General features: G+C 50.0%; 1 protein-coding gene across 1 annotated transcript in view; it reads right to left on the bottom strand.

The window, feature by feature from the left end:
* RNF17 (ring finger protein 17) overlaps window positions 1-20,307 on the bottom strand; it is a 3,010,943-nt gene that overhangs the window by 134,716 nt on the left and 2,855,920 nt on the right. The window contains exon 37 of the mRNA XM_078657063.1: window positions 13,668-13,803. Coding sequence (XP_078513189.1) covers window positions 13,668-13,803 — 136 coding nt within the window. The remainder of the gene's footprint in view (window positions 1-13,667; window positions 13,804-20,307) is intronic.

Genomic DNA, 20,307 nt, shown 5'->3' with positions numbered 1-20,307 from the left:
TTGCCGCATAGCAAGCTCTGGTAGTGGGCTTTCTTGCCTCCCGGAAGATGTCCATGCATTCCGGAGGTAGGTTTAGGTAGCCAAATTCTAAGACTTCAGGAGCCAGATCGCCAGATTGAGCTGTTGCGGATCCGGATGCTGAATGTCGCCATGGTTCTGCGTCAAGAGCCGGGATGTGAGATGCAGCCTTTGATGCGGTACCACGGACAGTTCTAGAAACGTGGTGTACCACGGTTGGCGTGCCCATGTTGGAGCAACTAGGATGAGAGTCATCGAGTGTTGCTTTAGCTTTCTTGCCACCAGCGGAATGAGAGGCGCTGGGGGAAAAGCGTACGCAAATTTGCCGGACCAGTTCATCCATATCGCATTCCCTTGCGATTCCGGGTGAGGGAACCTGGCGGCAAAGCTTTGGCATTTTGCGTTTTCCCTTGTGGCAAACAGGTCTATCTCTGGATGACCCCACTGCTGGAAGTACGGGTGGAGTACTGATGGATGTATCTCCCACTCGTGCATTTGATGGCTGTATCTGCTGAGCAGATCCGCCATCTGATTGTCCTTGCCCGGGAGGTGTTCCGCCATGAGGAAAATGTTCCTCTGAATGGCCCACTTCCACATGCTCTGAGCCAGATGAGACAGCTGTGGCGAGTGAGTGCCTCCCTGCTTTTGGATGTAGTACATTGCTGTCATGTTGTCCGTCCGGATCAACACGACTTTGTTGCACAGATGTACTTTGAAGGATTTGAGCGCCATGAAGATTGCCATCAATTCTAGGTAATTGATGTGCAACTTCTGTTGCTGAGTGGACCAGAGTCCCTGCACAGTGTAGTGGAGCACATGAGCTCCCCACCCTTGGAGAGATGCGTCCGTTGTTAGGATAATCTGTGGCACTGGCTCTTGGAACGGTCGTCCCTTGCAAAGGTTGTGTGGATTCCACCAATGCAGAGAGTTGTAAGCCCGACCGGTCACCAACACTAGGTCTGTCAGTTGTCCTTGAGCCTGTGTCCACTGATTCGCCAAGCATTCTTGGAGCGGACGCATGTGCAACCTTGCGTGCGGGACTATGAAGATGCAGGAGGCCATCATGCCTATCAACTGCATGAACACTCTCGCTGGTAGGGAGTGTTGCGGTCTGAACCTCCGGATCAGCGATTGAATGTTGTCGATCCTGACTGGGTTTGGCTGAGCCATAGCAGTCAGGGTGTTTATCGTCGCGCCCAGATACTGCCGCACATGGGCTGTCTGAAGGTGCGACTTTGGGTAGTTTAGCGAGAACCCCAGACTGTGAAGGAGGCGAATAGTGTGGGACATGTCCGCGGCGCACTGTTGTGCCGACTTTGCTTGAACAAGCCAGTCGTCTAGGTACGGGTAGACATGTATGTTCTGCCTTCTGAGGTGCGCCGCCACTGTCGCCAGACACTTCGTAAACACTCTGGGGGCAGTAGTCACCCCGAAGGGTAGGACTTTGAACTGATAGTGCCTGTCTTGAATGGTGAACCTGAGGTACCTTCTGTGGGATGGGTGGAGTGGTATGTGGAAATAAGCATCCTTGAGGTCCAAGGTTGCTAGGAAATCCCCTTGGTTTAGCAGGGGAAGAATTTGTTGCAGTGTGAGCATGTGAAAATGTTCTGACAGTATATACAGGTTGAGGGGGCGTAGATCCAGAATGGGTCTGAGGGATCCGTCCTTTTTTGGGATGAGGAAGTACAGGGAATAGACCCCTGTTCCTTCCTCTTCCACTGGTACGAGTTCGATTGCGCCTTTTTGCAGCATCCCAACAACTTCCTGCTGCAATAAGTGCAAGTGCTCTGCTGACATAGGACGGTGTCTTGGGTGAATGTTGGGAGGAGTGGATGTTAACTCCAAACAATAACCGTACTGGATAAGTTTTCTCACCCACCTGTCTGTGGTGATGGACGTCCAGACTGGCAGGAACTGTTGGAGTCTCCCCCCGACAGGTGTTGGATGGTCGGGGGGCAGTGACAGAGAGTCACTGTTTGTTGGCGGCAGAGGAACGGGAGTTGTTGTTCCCTCTGCCCCAGCCCTTGGCACTGTTACCTCTGTAACCCCCTCTACCCTGCTTGGGGTACGAGGATTGTGCACCACCTTTTGCGAATTGTGTTTGTTGACCCAAGTGTCCTCTGGTAACACCACGTGCTCCTGAGCGACGAAAAGTGCTTCCCCTGAATTGTTGAGACTGAAGCGCCCCCATGAACTTAGCAGTCTCATTGTCCTTTTTAATCTTTTCAAGGGTGGTGTCAACATCAGGACCAAACAGTCTGTCAGGATTGACGGGCTGGTTGAGGATTGTTGTTTGAATGTCGGGTTTAAATCCAGATATGCGAAGCCATGCTTGTCGCCTTAACATGACGCTAGTGTTAATTCCCCTAGCCGCTGTATCAGCCACATCAAGTGCGCACTTTATTGCAGCGTTTGAGATGAGCTTTCCCTCTTGTATGAGCATCTCGGCTGCTTCCTTAAATTCATCAGGTAGGTGTTGAAGGAGCTGTTCTAGGGTGTCGTAATGCGCCCTATCGTATCGTGCCAATAGTGCCTGTGTGTTTGCTATACGCCAGATATTGGCAGCCTGCGCCGCCACCCTTTTGCCGGATGCCTCAAGCACTTTCGACTCCTTGTCTGGGGGAGGAGCTTCACCCGTTGTTTGGGAGTTCGCCCTTTTGCGGGCAGGGGCAACTGTCCACTAATATATGCAGGGTCCCCAGGTGCTGGCCTGTATTTCTTCTCGATACGTGGGTTCACCACTCTTGCCCTGGTAGGTTCTTTAAAGATCTCTGGGGCATGTTTAAGGACACCTTTGAGCATAGGAAGTATTTTAACTGTTCTTTCCGAAACAGAGAAAGTGTCAAACAAAAAATCTTCCTCCACTGGGTCAGCATGCATGTCCACATCATGATTTGCAGCTGCCCGCTCTATCAAAGCATTAAATGCTGCAGAATCCTCTGTTGGTGATGTACGTGCCCCAAAACCCTGTGGATCTTGTACCACCTGATGTCCACCTTGGTCCCCAGTGTCGTCATATGAGTCCTGTTGAACATCAGGGTCATTGTCAACTGGGAAATTGTACTGGTCATCTGGGTCCTCATCCTCTCCTCCTGATTGGTTGGGGGAAGGTGATGGGCTCCGTCTTGGTGTTGGGAGAATAGGTTCAACAAGGGCAGGAATGTCCTGTGCCGGCCTTTTCTTCTTTAGTGGAATGACATAGGATTCCAGTGGTTTGGAAGTGATTTTCCTCTTGTAGAGGGTCAACTTCCCCGTTTGGGCATCGATGTAATGCTCAGATTGGTCTTCTGAGGCTTGATGTCGATCCAAGCGGCTTTTTTGCGTTGAAGGGTCTGACGTGGCAGCGATTTTCGGCACCGATTTGGGTGCAAACGCCTTCGGTGCCACCTTAGGTGGCAGAGTGTAGAGAAGCTTGGTCGAGGCCTTTGGAGGTGTGTCCACCGAAGTTGGAGCCGACGGCGTGGGAGCCGTTGACGACAAAGTCTTCTCCCGAATACGTTTGAGGGAGTCGGTGACCTGCTTTGTGAAGGAAGCAGAGGGTTTTGTAACCGACGACCGATGTTCGGTAGTGTCGGAGTCCCTCGGTGTCGACGAGTATTCCGTGGACGAATCTTCGGCTCCAACGGGTCGCGTCTCCGTTGTAGCCTTTGGCACCGACGCCGTTGCTGCAGATCCGGCATCTTTGTGCCGATGCGCAGTGCCTCCGGTCTTCGGGTCGTGGCTTTTAGTCGACTTTGACTCGACCATGCGTTTACTTGAAGGCGCCGCAGTGGATTCCGAAGGCGCGTCAACAGTCTTGGAAGGCCGCGCCGGAGCAACCGTGCTCGACACTTGATGGACGGCCTTCTTAGAGGAAGGTTCCTTGGGCACCTTTTGCGGCGCTGTCGATTCGACAGCCTTTTTCGACTTCTGTGGACCGGAGGTTGACGGAGTCGATGAAGGAGCAGGCTTCAATATTTTTTGTTGGACGTCGGCCATTTTAGGTGTTGTCGAATCCGAAGGTTTCGTTTGGACGTCGGCCATCTTTGGTGCCGTCGAATCCGATGGTTTTGGTTTCGGTTTCGATACGGGCAATGGCGGCTCCGCTTGAGTGTCCGTGGCCGGGCCAGAAGGCGGGGCCGGGGATAGCGGTGCAGGGTCATGGGTAAGGCCGAGTGGCGATCCCGTGACCTGAGCCTGAGTCATGTAGCTTTCGGGGCATAGCTCTTCCTCTGAGCTATCTTCCGCGGCCCCATAAACTTCTTCGTCGTCCCCTACCTCCTCGACGTATTCAAGGTCTTGGGCCTGTCCTCCGACGTGTTCTTCGGGATCGGCCTGGACCTCCGTCGACGGTGGTGAAATCTGAAGATGATGGCTACCGCCTTCTTCTGCGGGGTCGTCTAATATGTTGTCGGGTGCCGGAGTCGCTCGCTGGGCCTCGAGGCGCGCCGCGCGCCGATGCTTGAGCGTCTTCTTTGACATGAACTTAGAGCAGGCCATGCAGTTTTCCTCGTTGTGGTCCGGCGAGAGGCATTTATTACAGACCGGATGCACGTCGATATGTGGATATTTAGATCCACAGACGGGGCAGAACTTGAACGGGCTGCGCTCCATGTTCAGTACGTCGGGGTCTTGCTGCGACGAGAGGGCCTCGATGTCCGAAGAGTTCCTCGACTCCGCAGAATTCCGACTCAGAGAGCCGGACGATGCTCGAGACCGTACGCAAACAATACCGACGCAGGTAACGAAGGCCTTTTGGCCTTAAGAACAAATATACTCGGTTCCGACACGGAGACGTCGAAACCACATCCGAACCCAATGGCGGAAAAAAAACAATCTGGGGATGGAGTCGATGCCCATGCGCACTGTAGTCCAGGGGAGGAGCCACCTATCTCGTGATACTTCGAAGACTCTTCCAGGACAACAAGGTGCAATCATCCGGACCCAACACTAGGCAGCGATCTATGCAATAGATATGAATTTAGCAGCCCACATGCCTCGAACATGTACCTATAGTACCTTATGTGATCTTTCAAATGATATTTCAAGATTATACGTGGTAAAAACAACAGCAAGCTCAAATCCCAACCGCTGCACACCAATGTGAGAAGTTGGCCTGATATATGATGTTCACTAGTTCTAGTGATCACCTTTTATCAGTCCAAACAACCCTTATGGTGATTGGCTGTTAGTCAACCTTATAGACCAGCTATCCTAATGGTAGCATGGACAAAGCAGTCTTAGGCTAAACTCTTTTGGCATGTGAAGCCAGCTGTTTTACCACAATATAACCCCTTGAATATCAGATGAAAGGACACCACACAGGTTGTTATGAAAATAAACGGTATATTTATTAATAACAAACACCTCTGAACTCTTTATGAGGTCAGAGGGCTAAGCACATGACAATCTCTTAAGAAAAATACGACAAGTTGCACAAAATTACAATGGTGCCCTAGGGGCACGACAAACCATATACTAAGTAAATGGAATGTGAGAGTTAATGGAAGAAATGGAGCTGTCCAGAGGCTGCAGGACCGCTGGGACTACGCTATCCTAACCTTGGGTAAGTAATCGGTGGCCCACGGGACGCGGGTGCAGAGTGTGAACTCACACGCGGGATGCGTAACAACGTCTATGGACAGTACAGTTCAAAGAAAAGGTAAGTAAGGACAATCCTGACTAGGTAGGACTAAAACGACTGTGGAACTGGACACTAGGACAGTTAAACTACCCTTGAGCACCGAAATGCTCTCGTTACCTCACCCACGGGCTGCGGGTGCATAGGTGCGAAGTCGTGTCGGGTTCTCGCGTTGAAGTCAATGGAGCCTGAAAGGAAAGATGCTGCAGGCGACCAGGAGGAAGATGTCCGTTGCGATCCAAGGGTGGATCGGTGAAGAAGAAGACCTGAAAGCAAAGGGGACAATGTTCACAGTCACTAGCCAGTGACTGGAGTGGAACCAGGAAGGAACCAGATGTCGTCGTCGCGATCAGGTTAAGAGTGGACGCTTGACTCTGCAGCCACGTGGACCAGGAGGTGTCTTTGACGACCAAGATGGAGGCACGAGCTGTCCCACGCAGGCTCTCGCTGTCGGCGGTGTTGGATCCGGAATCGGCGTCAACAGGCCTTGGCAAAGGCAACCCACGCGGTGAGTAGAAAAAGCGTCTGGTGCGGACTAGGAGAGTCCGGGGTGCCCCTCTTTTGGAAGGGAGCAAGGGCCAGTCCGGAGCAACCAGACCAGCAGCAAAGATTTCAAGGTTCATCGTTTAGGAGGCCACTAGCCAGCCGGCAAGTGACCAGACAACGCGTCGAGCAGCAAACAAGCAGAAGGGCCCCACGCAGATCTCGTGGATGCTGGAGGGCTGGTCTTCGGTGCAGGGGCTGCTCGGGGCTGGGGCTTCTCAGTCCCCAAAGCACTTGGTCGAGTTTACCTCGGGAGTCTGCTGAAAGCGAAGTGCAGGTTCGTTCAAGATGGCCGGTCCCACGTGTCTCGTCGCACCCACGGATCTCGGCTGTGCTGCAGATGTAGGTTGAGGTCGGAGAGGTCTGGGAATCCGGGTCTCGTCGGGCTCTGAAGTCTGGATCCTCAAGTGAAGACGACCAAGTGAAGCCGCTGGACGCTTGATGGTGCCTGCAGATGCAGGGTGGACACTCCTTGCCCACAAGGGAGATTCCTTCAGTCTTCTGTGGAGCAGAAGGTCGAAGTCCAGAGTTTCTTCTTGTAGAGTAGTTCAGGATTAATCTAATTTGGAATGGGACCAGCTCCTACCTTTATCCTGCTAAAGGGGGCTGTACTGCTGACTAGGTCCCTCCCCTGGGTGGGACCAGGAAGGGGGGTGGTTACACCCCCTATCCTTTGTCCGGATTTCGCGCCAGAGCTGGGGCAGGGATGCCCCAGCAACGGGTTTGAACCGGTGTATGCACAGGGCACCTTGTGTGCCCCAGGCATGTCTCATTCCTTTCAGGCCTCCCTACCTCAATACACAAAATCCTGTCTGGGGTGGTGCTAGCACCTCCCAAGGCAGGAAACCCTTTGTCCAAGCCTCCCGCGCTGGAAGGACTCCCAGCAGCAGGAGGTCAGACTTGTGTCTGTGGTGGCAGCATCCATTTTGTGATGCCAAGGCTCGAGTTAACTTTAACCGGGGTTCACAGTTACATACATGTCGTGTCCCTCTAGAAGGGTGGAATGCTACCCCCGTCGCGAGAAATGGCGAGGGGGTAGTATTCCAATTAGTATGACACCTTACTCGACATGTTTTGATAATGTTATACCAGAGTTAGCATTTAACTGTGAGGTTGATAATGCACTTAAGAGTATATGGTATAGCGTTATCATGGAACAGCTATTAGGACTTGGTTCCGCAAGCTGCAGACGGGCTCAGCTCATGCCAGAGCACCATCTCACATAATTCCAAGCACTCTGCCGTCAGGATTGTTAAGGCCTGCCATAGGAGTGACTGATAGGAGGATATGTGTCCATTTTAAGTTTAGATATAGGTATACTATATCTACAGCAAAGGGTGATTACACCACCTTGCCCCAGCTGTCGTGCAGCCAGTTGTGTCAGTTTTAGATGGCCAGCCAGGGGTGGCATAATACATGCTTCAGCCCCTGGTAGGCCCTGGGTACACCTATGCCCTGGATACCTAAGGTATACTGTACAGGGACTGATAAGGTGGCCCAGTACCAATTGGTAAATGCACCTAAAGTACATGGTTGTCAATTTAGAGAGAGAACAGCTAGGCTGTGGGTCTGATTAGCAGGCCCACAGCCAGGGAAAGTCGTAAACCAGTGAAGCAAAAAGCAAAAATCTGGGGTGACCATAGGATTGCAGACCCCACTCTCCTACACCATCCATCTCGTTTTCATGGACTTGTCCTCAGCTTTCGACTGCGTGAACAGGCGGAAGCTGTGGCAGTCCATGAGGACGAAGGGGGTGGACAGTGGTATTGTTGACTTCCTAGTAGACCTCCATAACAATACTAGAGCCAATGTTAGATTTTCCCAAGATCTGAGTGTGACAAATAATTTTAACATCAGAAGAGGAGTCCGACAAGGATGTATTTTGGCTCCTTTTCTTTTTAATTTTTACATTAATGACCTGGATAGCGTTTTACAGGAGGTGGCGGCTGACTGTCCTAGAGTCGGTCGCCGGGGTATTCCAGTCCTATTATATGCAGATGATGCAGTCCTTATATCTAGGACCGAAAGAGGCCTCCAAGCTCTTTTAAATGCTTTTAAGTCCTTCATGATAGATAGGGATTTAACGATCAATAATTCTAAATCATTTCTCATGCAAGTAGGTCAACAACCCAGAAGGAACTTTTTATTTAAAGTAGATGATGCAGTAATCCCCATATCTAAGACGTTCTCCTATCTTGGGGTCCTCTTTGATACTAAATTAAATTGGGGCCCGCATGTTCTTAAAAAGAAAGGGGAGCTCGCCAGGGTGAACGCATCTATTTTTAATTTTGCATCCAAACTGGGGAAAAAATCTACTGGTGCCATGCTGCAATTATATAAATCAGTGGCCACGGCTGTATATGGCAGTAAAATATGGGGTTATGTCACGGGAGAGCAGCTCCAGATCGCGGAGAACTCTTTCTTGAAACATCTTCTGTGTGTCCCCTCGGGCACGTCCAATCTAGCAGTCCATGAAGAATTAGGGACACAATATGTAAGCGATATCTTCTCCCTACGTCGACTGACCTGTTGGTTAAAACTTTGGCTGAATCCTGATATTCCATCAACGCACTTAATTGTGAAAGACTGCTTGTCTCAGGATAATGCATTGGCCATTCCATGGTTGAAATACTTGAAGTCTAGTTTTCTCACATTGGGGCGTTCTGAGTTGTTTGAGAACCCTAGCAGCATTATTAAGAGGGACCTGGAGGCAACGAAACTGGCTTACCTCATGGATAGGAAGATCCAGAGGGAAGCTATTGAGATCCAGAAGCAGAGTGTCTGAAAATATGTTATGCTAAAACATCTGCATCTATCGAGCCTTATTTAATGGGCTCTCTGACCTCTCATGAAAATGTTTTACTGACTAGATTCAGGCTGAATCTCTTTCATGTTTTGCTTGTTAGGCCAAGAACTGCTATTTTTAGTAAAGTTGCAGCTCCCTGCGGCTGCGACGGAAAGTCTCCGCAGGATATGCTGCATTTTATGTTTTTATGTAGCTTTTATGAATATCCTCGTAAACGCTATCTGGTGACACTTTTAAGAAATCTTAATTTCCCCCAGATCAGACCAGCTATGATGTATCTACAACTTTTGCACAGTGACAGTATTCTCCACGTACTTGAATTTTTAAAATCAACTGTTAAGTACGGGAAATGCATGGATTTGTAATGGTTTTTATTCAATGAAATTCCTGTATGAAATAGTATGTACAATTTGGAAAAACGTATGAACTTTCCTTCTTTCTGAAATGCTGATTTTATATTTTGCACCTTCTGTATCCTGATATGGCATGTATTTTTAAGAACAATTAATTTTTGTACTATTGCATGTGTATTTTTATGGTTTTCGAACAAAACCGAAATAAAGTTTTATTGATGATGATGATGATGATGAAGAAAGAAATTAGAAGAAGCCCGTTCAGTCTCAACAGAGGAGGCAAGGTCAGAGAGGCCGATGCACCCCACGCCCCTACAAGGTAACAGAGCTTCCATCCAATGCCAGGACAAGGAAGAGGAGGAAGAAAGCCTAGAGGGCCCAAGGAAACGAAGGAAAGAAGGCAAATCCACTATAGACGGAAGGTAACAGACCAGCTGCACCAGCAGTAACAAGCCGCCGTAAGCAGGGAGAACCGCCCGTGGCCCCAGGAAGACCGGGCAGGCTACGTCTGACAAAGGGAGAACACAGAACCATCCCAGCCTCCAGGACCGGAGCATGAAGGCGAGGAAATGCCCGGCCACACTACCACGAGGGGTCCGTGCACACAACCCAAAGAAGCATCAGCAACATACATAAACGCTATGGAGAGCAGAGGCCCAAAGGCGACCAGAACTCCCTAGCAGAGCGCAAGCTATATAACAACTTACCCTATGTGGGGTAGTGGTAGCTAAGTCCCAAGACATGGAAACCCTCTTTGGAAGGAACTTCCGCAGCAGAGGAAAGAACGAAAGAGCCACAGGGGAAAAAAATCCAGCGGTAGGCTTATCAAGCATCCCAAGAGAAAACAGAAGGCTTAATCTCAGGGCCAAGTCTGTGCGGATGTATGACGTTATAACGCATGCATTTACAACGCATGCCATCACAACGCAATTTTTACATCGCAGGTGCCATTACAACGCATGGCATTACAACGCAGGTATTTACAACGCAGGGGCTATTACAACGCATGCCATTACAACGTAAGTATAGGTAAGTATATAATTTAAATTACAAATGTAAATAATTCTAATTTAATTAATTTAATTTAATTTAATGTAATTTAATTTAATTTATTTAATTTTACTTTATTTTTACCCTGTACCCTTTTACTCAAAAACCCAAAACTGACTCTGAACCCTAAAAATACCCCTTTACCCAAAAACCCAAAACTGACCCTGAACCCTAAAAATACCCCTTTACCCAAAAACCCATAACTGACCCTAAACCCTTAAAATACCCCTTTACCCAAAAACCCAAAACTGACCCTGAACCCTAAAAATACCCCTTTACCCAAAAACCCAAAACTGACCCTGAACCCTAAAAATGCCCCTTTACCCAAAAACCCAAAACTGACCCTGAACCCTAAAAATGCCCCTTTACCCAAAAACTGAAAACTGACCCTGAACCCTAAAAATACCCTTTACCCAAAAACTGAAAACTGACCCTGAACCCTAAAAATACCCCTTTACCCGAAAACTGACCCTGAACCCTAAAAATACCCCTTTACCCAAAAACTGAAAACTGACCCTGAACCCTAAAAATACCCCTTTACCCAAAAACTGAAAACTGACCCTGAACCCTAAAAATACCCCTTTACCCAAAAACTGAAAACTGACCCTGAACCCTAAAAATACCCCTTTACCCAAAAACTGAAAACTGACCCTGAACCCTAAAAATACCCCTTTACCCAATAACTAAAAACAGACCCTGAACCCTAAAAATACCCCTTTGCCCAAAAACCCAAATCTCACCCTGAACCCTAAAAATGCCCCTTTACCCTAAAACCCAAAACTGACCCTTAACCCAAAAAATACCCCATTTAAAAAACAAACATATAACATTTTAAATATAATTATATACTTACCAGTACTTACGTTGTAATGGTATGCGTTGTAATAGCACCTGCGTTGTAAATACCTGCGTTGTAAATACCTACGTTGTAATGGTTTTTGCGTTGTAAAAGTTTCGTTGTAATGGTAGTGCGTTGTAAAAGTTGCGATGTAATGGTTGTTTCCCAGTCTGTGCAGATAACTCAAGCAACACACAGTCAACAAATCGCCTGTCCAGCAGCCAACAAAGCCACCGTCCCAGGAAAGAGGACTTAAGTTGCAAAAACACACACCCCACAGCAAGGGCAACCGGCTCAAAAAAGATACAGAACCAGATCAACTCCGCAGTGACTGAGGAGGGGAAGGAGGAGGAGGATGAGGAGGGGAAGGAGGAGGAGGATGAGGAGGGGAAGGAGGAGGAGGAGTATAAGGCGGAGGAGGACGGAGTCCTGCCAAAAACCTTTGGATGGAGGAGTCAGTCGGGGCATGAAATAACAGGGCGCATCAAATGGAAGATCAATCAGCCGGTCCCGAACATTTTCAGGGAACACGCCGTCCCAAAGCCAAGCATGGCGATGGAGGGTGACTGAGGAAGCCATGGCCCAGCCCAGCACCTCCGTGATGTCCAGGGCAGAGGGGAGAATAAACGCCGCCAGCTCCCAGCCATCCAGCGCATGATGCCGCAAGTCCACTTGAACCGTTTTCTGTGAAGAGGCAGATCCCAAAGACTCAGCAGAGTCCCACAAACAAGAGGTGGCCCTAGCCAACACACAGAAGGTGTTAAGGGCCTACAGGGCAGCGCTGGTCGAGGCAAACATGTTACGCCCCCAAGAGCCCAGCCAGCGGGCATCTCGGGATGGTGGAGTCAAGAGTGGCGACAGGGAGGGAAAAGCAGTCCGCAAAAGCGGACTTGAGGTAGAGGGGTGGAGGGAAAGACATGCTAGGTCACGTAGCGCCGGAAGGTGCCAGTGCAGAAGGGGATGAGGCACCGGATCCCCCGAGGTGGGCGCCTCCAAGCCCCCATCAGTGAAGAAAGGAGTGAACCCTAAAAGGGCAGCAATAGCTCCCTCTCACCAGAGCCCTGGTGGAGAACCTCCAAGAGATGGTCCGCGGGGAAATGAGCAACCGGGTCACCCATGCGCAGAATACCCACAGCCATGGACAATGCGTGGGCGAAGGCCGCACCAGCCGCTGTAGGGCCCCGCGGCAGAGAAAGCAGCTCCTCCGTGGGCGACGGCTGTAAACTGAGGCGGCCGTCCCCTAAGCCAAGCGGGGCAGGCAAGGGCCAAACCTGGAAGTCAGAAGGGACACAAGAGTGGGAGACCTATCACACCTCCGGCGAACACCCCGGCCTTGGGAATGGCGGGGAGCGGCCCTTCGATGAAGCCGGCGAAAAAGCAACTACGCTGCGGCCTGTCTCTGGGGAGGATGACACCTGTAGGCACCCAACCTCTGGAGAAGAGGGAGCGTCGGAAGACAAATCTGCAGACTGACGCCTGGCCGGGGCCGTAGAGTCCGCCGCCTGAGGAAGGACGGCATCACCATCCGGCGCCAAGGGAGGCGCCGGATAAGACTCCTCCAAGCCACACCGCGCCGGGGAACGGAGCAGAGCTGGAGCTGAAGTGGCCAAGGGGCGGTGCCGGAACGACGCCGACTCGACCTCCGATAAGGCAGCCGCCCGACAGAACCAGGGGAGTGACACGAAGCACTCCACCAGCCTTGGCCCAGAATGTGACGGAGGCAGCCTGGCGACACCAGCCCCCGGGGACAAGTTGCGGCACTTACCCACCGGGAAGCATTGCTCCCTTGACATCGGAGCGGGATGAGGACGTCGATGACGGCCGTTTCTGAAACCGTCTGCTGAGGCTGAACAAGGGGAAAACTCCAACCTTGAAAGACACGCCGAGAGTAGTTTCATCCTGCACTCCCGCCGCGACTTCGGCTTCAACTGTTGGCATGCCTCACAATCAGTGGTGCCTCGCTCTTCCACCAAAACACCACATGCAAAAGAGGTGAGGGTCCGTCGCCGACATAAGACGCCCACACGACATGCAAGTTTTGAAGCCCGAAGGCATTTGCACACTGTTCCACCAAAGATATCAAAATGAGGAAAAAAAGGGGGCCCAAACAGAGACTGGATCCGCGTTGCACGTGGAAAAAGAAAAAACTGACCTTGGCGTGCCAGGGTGGGACTTGTGTGACCTCGCTGACATCACGTACGCGGACGACGCATGGGCGGAGTCACGTGATGCTGTCCCCCAGGCGTGCAGGGATGCTGTGGCAAAAAGATTTCCGGATCCAGTCTCACCTGGGGATAATTCTGCGTTAAGGAATCTGCAGCTAGTAGTCTCTATCAGATATAAAGGTATTGTGTTTACATATAAAATCACATTTTGAAATATACAATGTTATGTTTCTAAATGTACAAATTACATAAAAAGTAAATAACATCACTTTACCTGTCAGTTGTCAAAGTTGCAGATGAGCCATAGTCAACATGTTGAACAATGATTTTAACAGGGTCGTACTGCACAATCGAGATTAATTTTGCTCTATATAACTGCTCATCGGTGTACTGTGCAAGACAAGGCATTTCTACATCAAGAAAAAAAGATAAGCCACTAACTAGAACGAATGGAGCATTTTAAGTTTCTGATTTAAAGGAAGAGGAGTCTGAGTTATTTACTACCTATACATTGCAAAGTTAAAAAGTGCTGTATCACTGATTTTTATAACTATCTGACTGAGAACATTCTATTACAAATGTTACAATAGATGTGCCCAAATATTTTAGATTTAACGAACAAGTTACTTACCTTCGGTAACGATAAATCTGTAATAAACATTAGTAGTGATAGATTCCTTACCTTAGGATTACCTCCAGGCGTCAGACTGGATCCGGAAACTTTTCATCAGCAGTACCCCTGCGTGTCGGAAGGTGGCGTAGAGCAGTTCCGCGTACGTCGTGGTCGCCAAGATGACGTCACGGCAGCTACTTAGACGCCGCCCTTGCGCGCGAACATCAGTTCTGTACACGACTTTCCGTGCCAGGAACGCAGAGCCATGCAAGATACTGACCACTGGTGCCTTGAAACTAGGGCACAGAAAGGGATGACCTTAACCCTAGAAATCAGTTCGCAAAATTGGGAGGATGGGTGGGGCGGTAAGGAATCTATCACTACTAATGTTTCCTACAGATATATCGTTACCGAAAGTAAGTAACTTGTTCATCTGAAAGAAACATGTAGAGATAGATTCCTTACCTTAGAATAGATACCCCAGCAAAACCAACTCTCCGGGCTTGGCTGTCCAGGCAATAATCCTTAGTAAAAGTGTGCAGCGAGGCCCACGTAGCTGCCTGACAGATGTTTTACAGGGGGACACCACATCCCAATGCTGTAGTGGCTACCGTCGCCAGGGTGGAATAGGCGCCCAGTGGAGTTTCCTTTTTAGCCAAAGAATAACAGCCTTTGATACACAAGATGACCCACCGGGAAATGGTCAGCTTGTGTACGGCCCGACCTTTCTTGGCACCTACGTAGCCAACAAAGAGCTGGTCATCCAACCGGAACTGTTGAGGGTGGTTCAAGTAAAACGAGAGCGCACGTTTTGAGTTCAGACGGTCGAGCCTCTCTTACTCTCTGGAAGGAGGCGGAAAGAAGGTGGGCAAAGTGATGGTTTGCCCGTTGTGAAAAAAAGTGACAACTTTTGGCAGAAAGGATGGACGGGTTCTGAGCACAACCTTGTTTGGATAGACAGATAGAAAAGGAAGTTTACAAGACCTCAGGGGACTTGAAAAGAGAGGGTTGATCAGGGAGCCTGAGAAAGGCCGAAATAGCAGAAGGGTAGCCCTTGATAGTACCCAGAGCAGAGCCCTGCTGGGCCAAAGACAGAAGAAACTAAAGGACTTCTGAAAGAGGGGCAGAAAGGGGATCCACAGCCTTTGCTGTGCACCATACCACAAACTTCAGGAGGCAATTTGAAGGGAATCAACTGCCACCGCTCAATCTGCATGCAAGGAGGTGGAGACTGGACAGGTTGGGGTGGAGGACCGTACCCTGCCTCCCGAAGAGGCAGTCGGATCAAGGGATCGATGGTCATACTGAGTAGCTAGGGATATCATACTCTTCAAGCCCAGTCCGGAGCCACAAGAATGACTTGGGCCCGGTCGCCCCTGATCTTCTTCAGCACTCTGGGTAGTAGTGGTATAGGCGGAAAGGCGTACAACAGACAGCAATTCCACTTGCGACGAAAAGCATCACCTAGAGAGTGCCGCCTTGGAAATTCCAACGTTCAGAACTGCTGACGTTCCGCGTTCTCTTCTGTGGTGAATAAATCTAACCAAAGCTCTCCCCACTGTTGAAAGAGACCTTGCGCCGCGTCTGAGTGAACATGCCATTCGTGATCCATCATGCAACTGCAGCTGAGTTCGTCCGCCCTGGCGTTCTGTGAACCTCCCATGTGTTGAACCACCAGCGAAATACCCTGATGTTCCAGCCACGTCTGGAGGCACAGAGCCTCCTGACATAGGGTACAGGACACCACCCCGCCCTGTTTGTTGCAGTACCACATGGGGGTGGTGTTGTCCGTGAACAGCTGCACTACTCTTTCCCGGACAGAGGGAAGGAATGTCTGCAGTGCAAGTCGGATCGCCTGAAGCTCCAGAAGGTTGATATGGAGCCGGGACTCCACCGGAGACCAGAGGCCTCTGATCTCCGCCTCTTCCTTGTGACCGCCCCATCCCGGTGGGGGAAGGGAGCGGAATCTGCCATTGACCCAATGCCTATTTGTGAGCCACCACTGCAACGGTCTTGCAGTGTCCTCTGAGATCTGGACAGACTCGGACAGGTTCCCCATGTGCTGCGCACTCTTTAACTTCAGTTCCCACTCTAGAGCCCGCATATGCCATCTGGCATGATCGACCAGCAGGATGCAGGAAGCCATGAGGCCCAGCAGCCTCAGGGTCAGCCTGACCAAAACCCAGGATAGAGGCCGAAAGATCGGAATCAGAGCCTGAATATCCTAGACTTGCCGTTCGGGAGGAAAGACCTGAAAAAGCATTGAATTCAGAACCGCTTCGATAAAAGGGATCTTCTGAGAGGGAATCCGGTGCGACTTCGGCACATTGATGGAGAACCCCAGCAAATGCAGGAGGTCGGCCGTAGTCAGGAGGTGGGAGACGATTGTCAGGGACGATCCCGCCTTCAACAGCCAGTCGTCAAGATAGGGGAAGACTGGAACCCCTGATCTGCGCAGATGAGCTGCGACCACCGCCATCACTTTCGTGAACACCCGAGGGCCGCTGGTAAGGCCAAAGGGGAGCACGAAAAACTAAAAGTGCTTGTGGCCTACTGTAAACCGCAGGTATCGCCGGCAGGACGGGAATATAAAAATATGCGTTCTGCAGATCCAACGCTACCATATAGTCTCCAGGGTTGAGGGCAGACAAGACCTGAGCCAGAGTTAACATCTTGAACTTCTTATTCTGGAGGAAACGATTGACGTTCCGGAGGTCTAAGATAGGACGCAGACCCGTGTCCTTTTTAGGCACCAGAAAGTAGTGGGAATAACAAACAGGACCTAGTTCCAGCGCTGGAACGCGCTCGAGGGCCGCAAATTCCTGTTGGGGAAGAGCCAAGTGATCCCCCGACATACGGTGGTACTAGTGTGGTATGGCTGGAGGGGTAGTCTCGAAGGGGAGGGAGTAGCCCCTTCGGACTACCAGTGTTGCAAAGCCGCTGCCCCGAAGGTGAATTATGTACACAGGACACCCCCCACACGACACGGAGCAAATGCACACGTCATGTGACGTGCAGTTATGTGTGAAGTGTGTGATGTACTGCGTTTGTGGGCCCCAGGGCCGTCAATCTTGTAGCGCCAAAGCGCTACCAATGACGGCCCTGGGCATAATTCTTGGCCAGCCCCCGTGCTGAAAATACAGCAGTGACGAATCACGTGCGTCACAGGGCCGCTTCCCCAATCCTCGTTATGGCCCCGCTCAGGAGCGGGTGCTTCGGCACACCTTTCCCGGGGGTTCTCTCCCCTCAGTAGGAGGAACAGTCTAGCGCCTGGATTTGCGCAGCTCAGGACCTGCTGCTGGGGAGCTTGGATGCATAAGGAATTGCCGCTGTACGTGGAGCCACTGTCTGTTGGGTTCCTGAGCAACCAGTTCCGCCTGTTTCACTCGGATTTGATGTTGACTGCCTATTACTGCATCTCAACAGACCTGTAAGCAAATGGATAAGGTAAGATGCGTTCCGGCACATATCTCAACATGAAATGGCACCACCAAGTGCAAATTTGAGGCGCAGTGATAAATTAACAAGCTCATTCCAAAATGGACAGTAATGTGGGGTCCGGTGTTGCCAATTCCAGCTCGTATCACCATCCCCATTTAGTGGCTTATTGCGAGTTTTTGAGTAAGACTGGGGATTAACGTGGTTTTCAGCAACAAACCTACTCAAAACAGCAAAAGGTAAAGGAAATCAGTGGGTCACAGTAAAAAAGATCTGATAATTAGGGGCAGAATCGATAAAGGAATAACTTAAAGAGAAAGAATACTTTAGGAGTATTTAACCGAGGTCTTTCTATGCATAAATAAAAACTCAGCAGTTGTTACTCTGTGCTATTCCACTTCAAACCCACCAGACCACCATCGAGGACATGTATACAACTGTCCATGGTGTTTATATTGGTGTAATAGAGGTTATGGAAGGGGTGATGACGAGGACCAGGCCTCGGAATTAAGCAGGTACATGGATGTAGAGTTCAGAGATATACCAAAGCTAAGCATGTGATGTTTCTAACACATAACATAGCTCAGGGAGCAGAGTACTCCTTGTTTCTGTGTGTGGCCTGCAGGTCGCCATTTCGAATCACGGTCAAGTCGAAGACATACATATTATGCATTCATTCAGTCATTTCGTTCGGCTAAAACATCCATAAACCATTTAACTGATATTTGAATATACAGGATTAACCAGCTACGTTCTAGAACATAATAAAAAGAAAATGCTTCAATTTTAAAGCTGTTTATTGACCCATAAAAAAGAATCTTCACCTCCTCTTTGTTGTCAGAACCCTGGCACCATCTCGGTTTCTAAAATACTAAATAAAAGTGTATAAAAATGATAACGCAACAGCTAAATGGTTGATGACAAACGGTTGCTCATTAATCCCCATGCCCTCCGTATGAAATGTGTTGTGTATTATTGGATTAACAGGTTGGGTGAAGCTCTACACAGTAAAACAATCTTATACACACCTCTTATAACAAATCAATTCCGAGATGGTGCAGCCACTGGCCCGTACATTATGGCAGCAGGAGGGAATGAGGTCCTCCTTGTTCACAGCCAGGCAATGCTCTGTGGCAGTTATGAGAGTCCCTTACAAGCACCGCACCAGACAGAACATGCATAAGAATGATGAAAATGTCACTCAGCTGCAGGGCCACTTTTAGCATTGGTGGCAGGTGGTAATGGTATGCAGGCCAGTAAGATCATCTGCCGGAAGCAGCAGAGCAGCATTCTGAAGCAGTTCGTGGTGTGGGCCCTACTTCTGGTGAGTAGCATAAATCGGACATGCAGTGATGAATACATTACCCTGGATGCGGACTCTTCATTTCCATTAGTGCTGGTCCTGAACCTCTTGCATTCCTGGAAACACATTTGTGTGTTTTAAATTGGCGCGAGGAGCCGGTGCTGCACACCACACCTCATTGCTGCTTGGAGTTGGTGTACGAGTTACTTACCTTCGGTAACGATGTAGCTGGTAGAGACGATTCTAGCCGCAGATTCCTTAAAGTAGAATTATCCCCAGGCGTGAAACATTTTTGCCACAGCATCCCCGCGCGCCGGGGGGACAGCATCATGCGACTCCGCCCAGGCATTGTCTGCGTACGTGACGTCAGCGAGGTCACATGAAATGAAATGAAAAATTGCATTTGTATAGCGCATAACTGCCCTAGGGCCTCGCAGCGCAGCGACATAAGTCCCACCCCGGTGCGCATACGTCAGTTTTCTTCAGAGAACTTTTCTGCGCCACAGCACGGAGCCATCAGACAAAACTGAATAGGAACAGTGTGCGAAAGAGCAGAAAAATTGGAAAAAGGGATGGTGCGGAACAACACCATAAAGAGCAGTGCCAGGCACTACAGTACCCAAAGGCAGGGAAAAGAATAAAGAACAAAGCCCAGCCCTGAGCAGCAATCCCGCCAGTACGGAGATAGCCCCCCTTGGAGACAAAGAACATATGGAAAATCGTCATAACACGTAGCAGAACTTCAACCCCAACCTGTAACACTAAAGGGGAACCAGTCCGGGACAAACAAGGAACGACAAAACTCCAAGACAGCCCCATCACAGAGTGTGATAACTCCTACAAGGAACAAAGGGTAGAGGCACAGCCAAAAGACCCCAACCTAGAGAATAGTAGTGGGCCCGGAAGCCTAGTAATAAAGGGGGAAAGGGGGGGAGGGGGCAGGGTGGAAGGTAGGCCCCAACCTGGAGCAACAAGAGCATAAGGGCACAGAACCACAAGTTACTTACCTTTGGTAATGATATATCTGTAAGAAACATTAATCAGTGTTAGATTGCTTACCTTAGAATATCCCCAGGCCTCAGACTGGATCCAGAAAGTTTTCGTCAACAGTACCCCTGTGCGTCGGTAGGCGTCGTCTGCGGCTCCGCGTCCGTCGTCGTGATCGCCGGGATGACGTCAGAGTACTTAGACACTTAGACACCACCCTCGAACGCTGATGTCGATTCTGTACATAGCTTTCAGCACCAGAAACGCAGAGCCATGCAAAACACCGACACTGGTGCCATCAAACTACGGCCCTCAAAGTGAGATACCGAAGGTAAGTAACTTGTGCATCTAAAAGAAACACGTTAGTGTTAGATTCCTTACCTTATAGATACCCCAGCAATACCAACCCCGGTGGTGGGTCTGCGAACCAAGATCACACCTGGAAGTCTTGGAGAACGGAACGGTCAAAAAAGCCATCTCTCTGGACTTGACTGTCCAGGCAGAAGTGCTTGGCATACGTGTGCAGCGAGGCCCACGTAGCTGCCTGACAAATGTCCTGCAATGGGACTCCCC

The sequence above is a fragment of the Lissotriton helveticus genome, chromosome 8 (assembly GCF_964261635.1).
Source record: "Lissotriton helveticus chromosome 8, aLisHel1.1, whole genome shotgun sequence".
In the NCBI taxonomy this organism is placed as follows: Eukaryota; Metazoa; Chordata; class Amphibia; order Caudata; family Salamandridae; genus Lissotriton; species Lissotriton helveticus.
The sequence above is the reverse complement of the archived record's forward strand: the minus strand, read 5'-3'. Positions and strand labels throughout refer to the sequence as shown.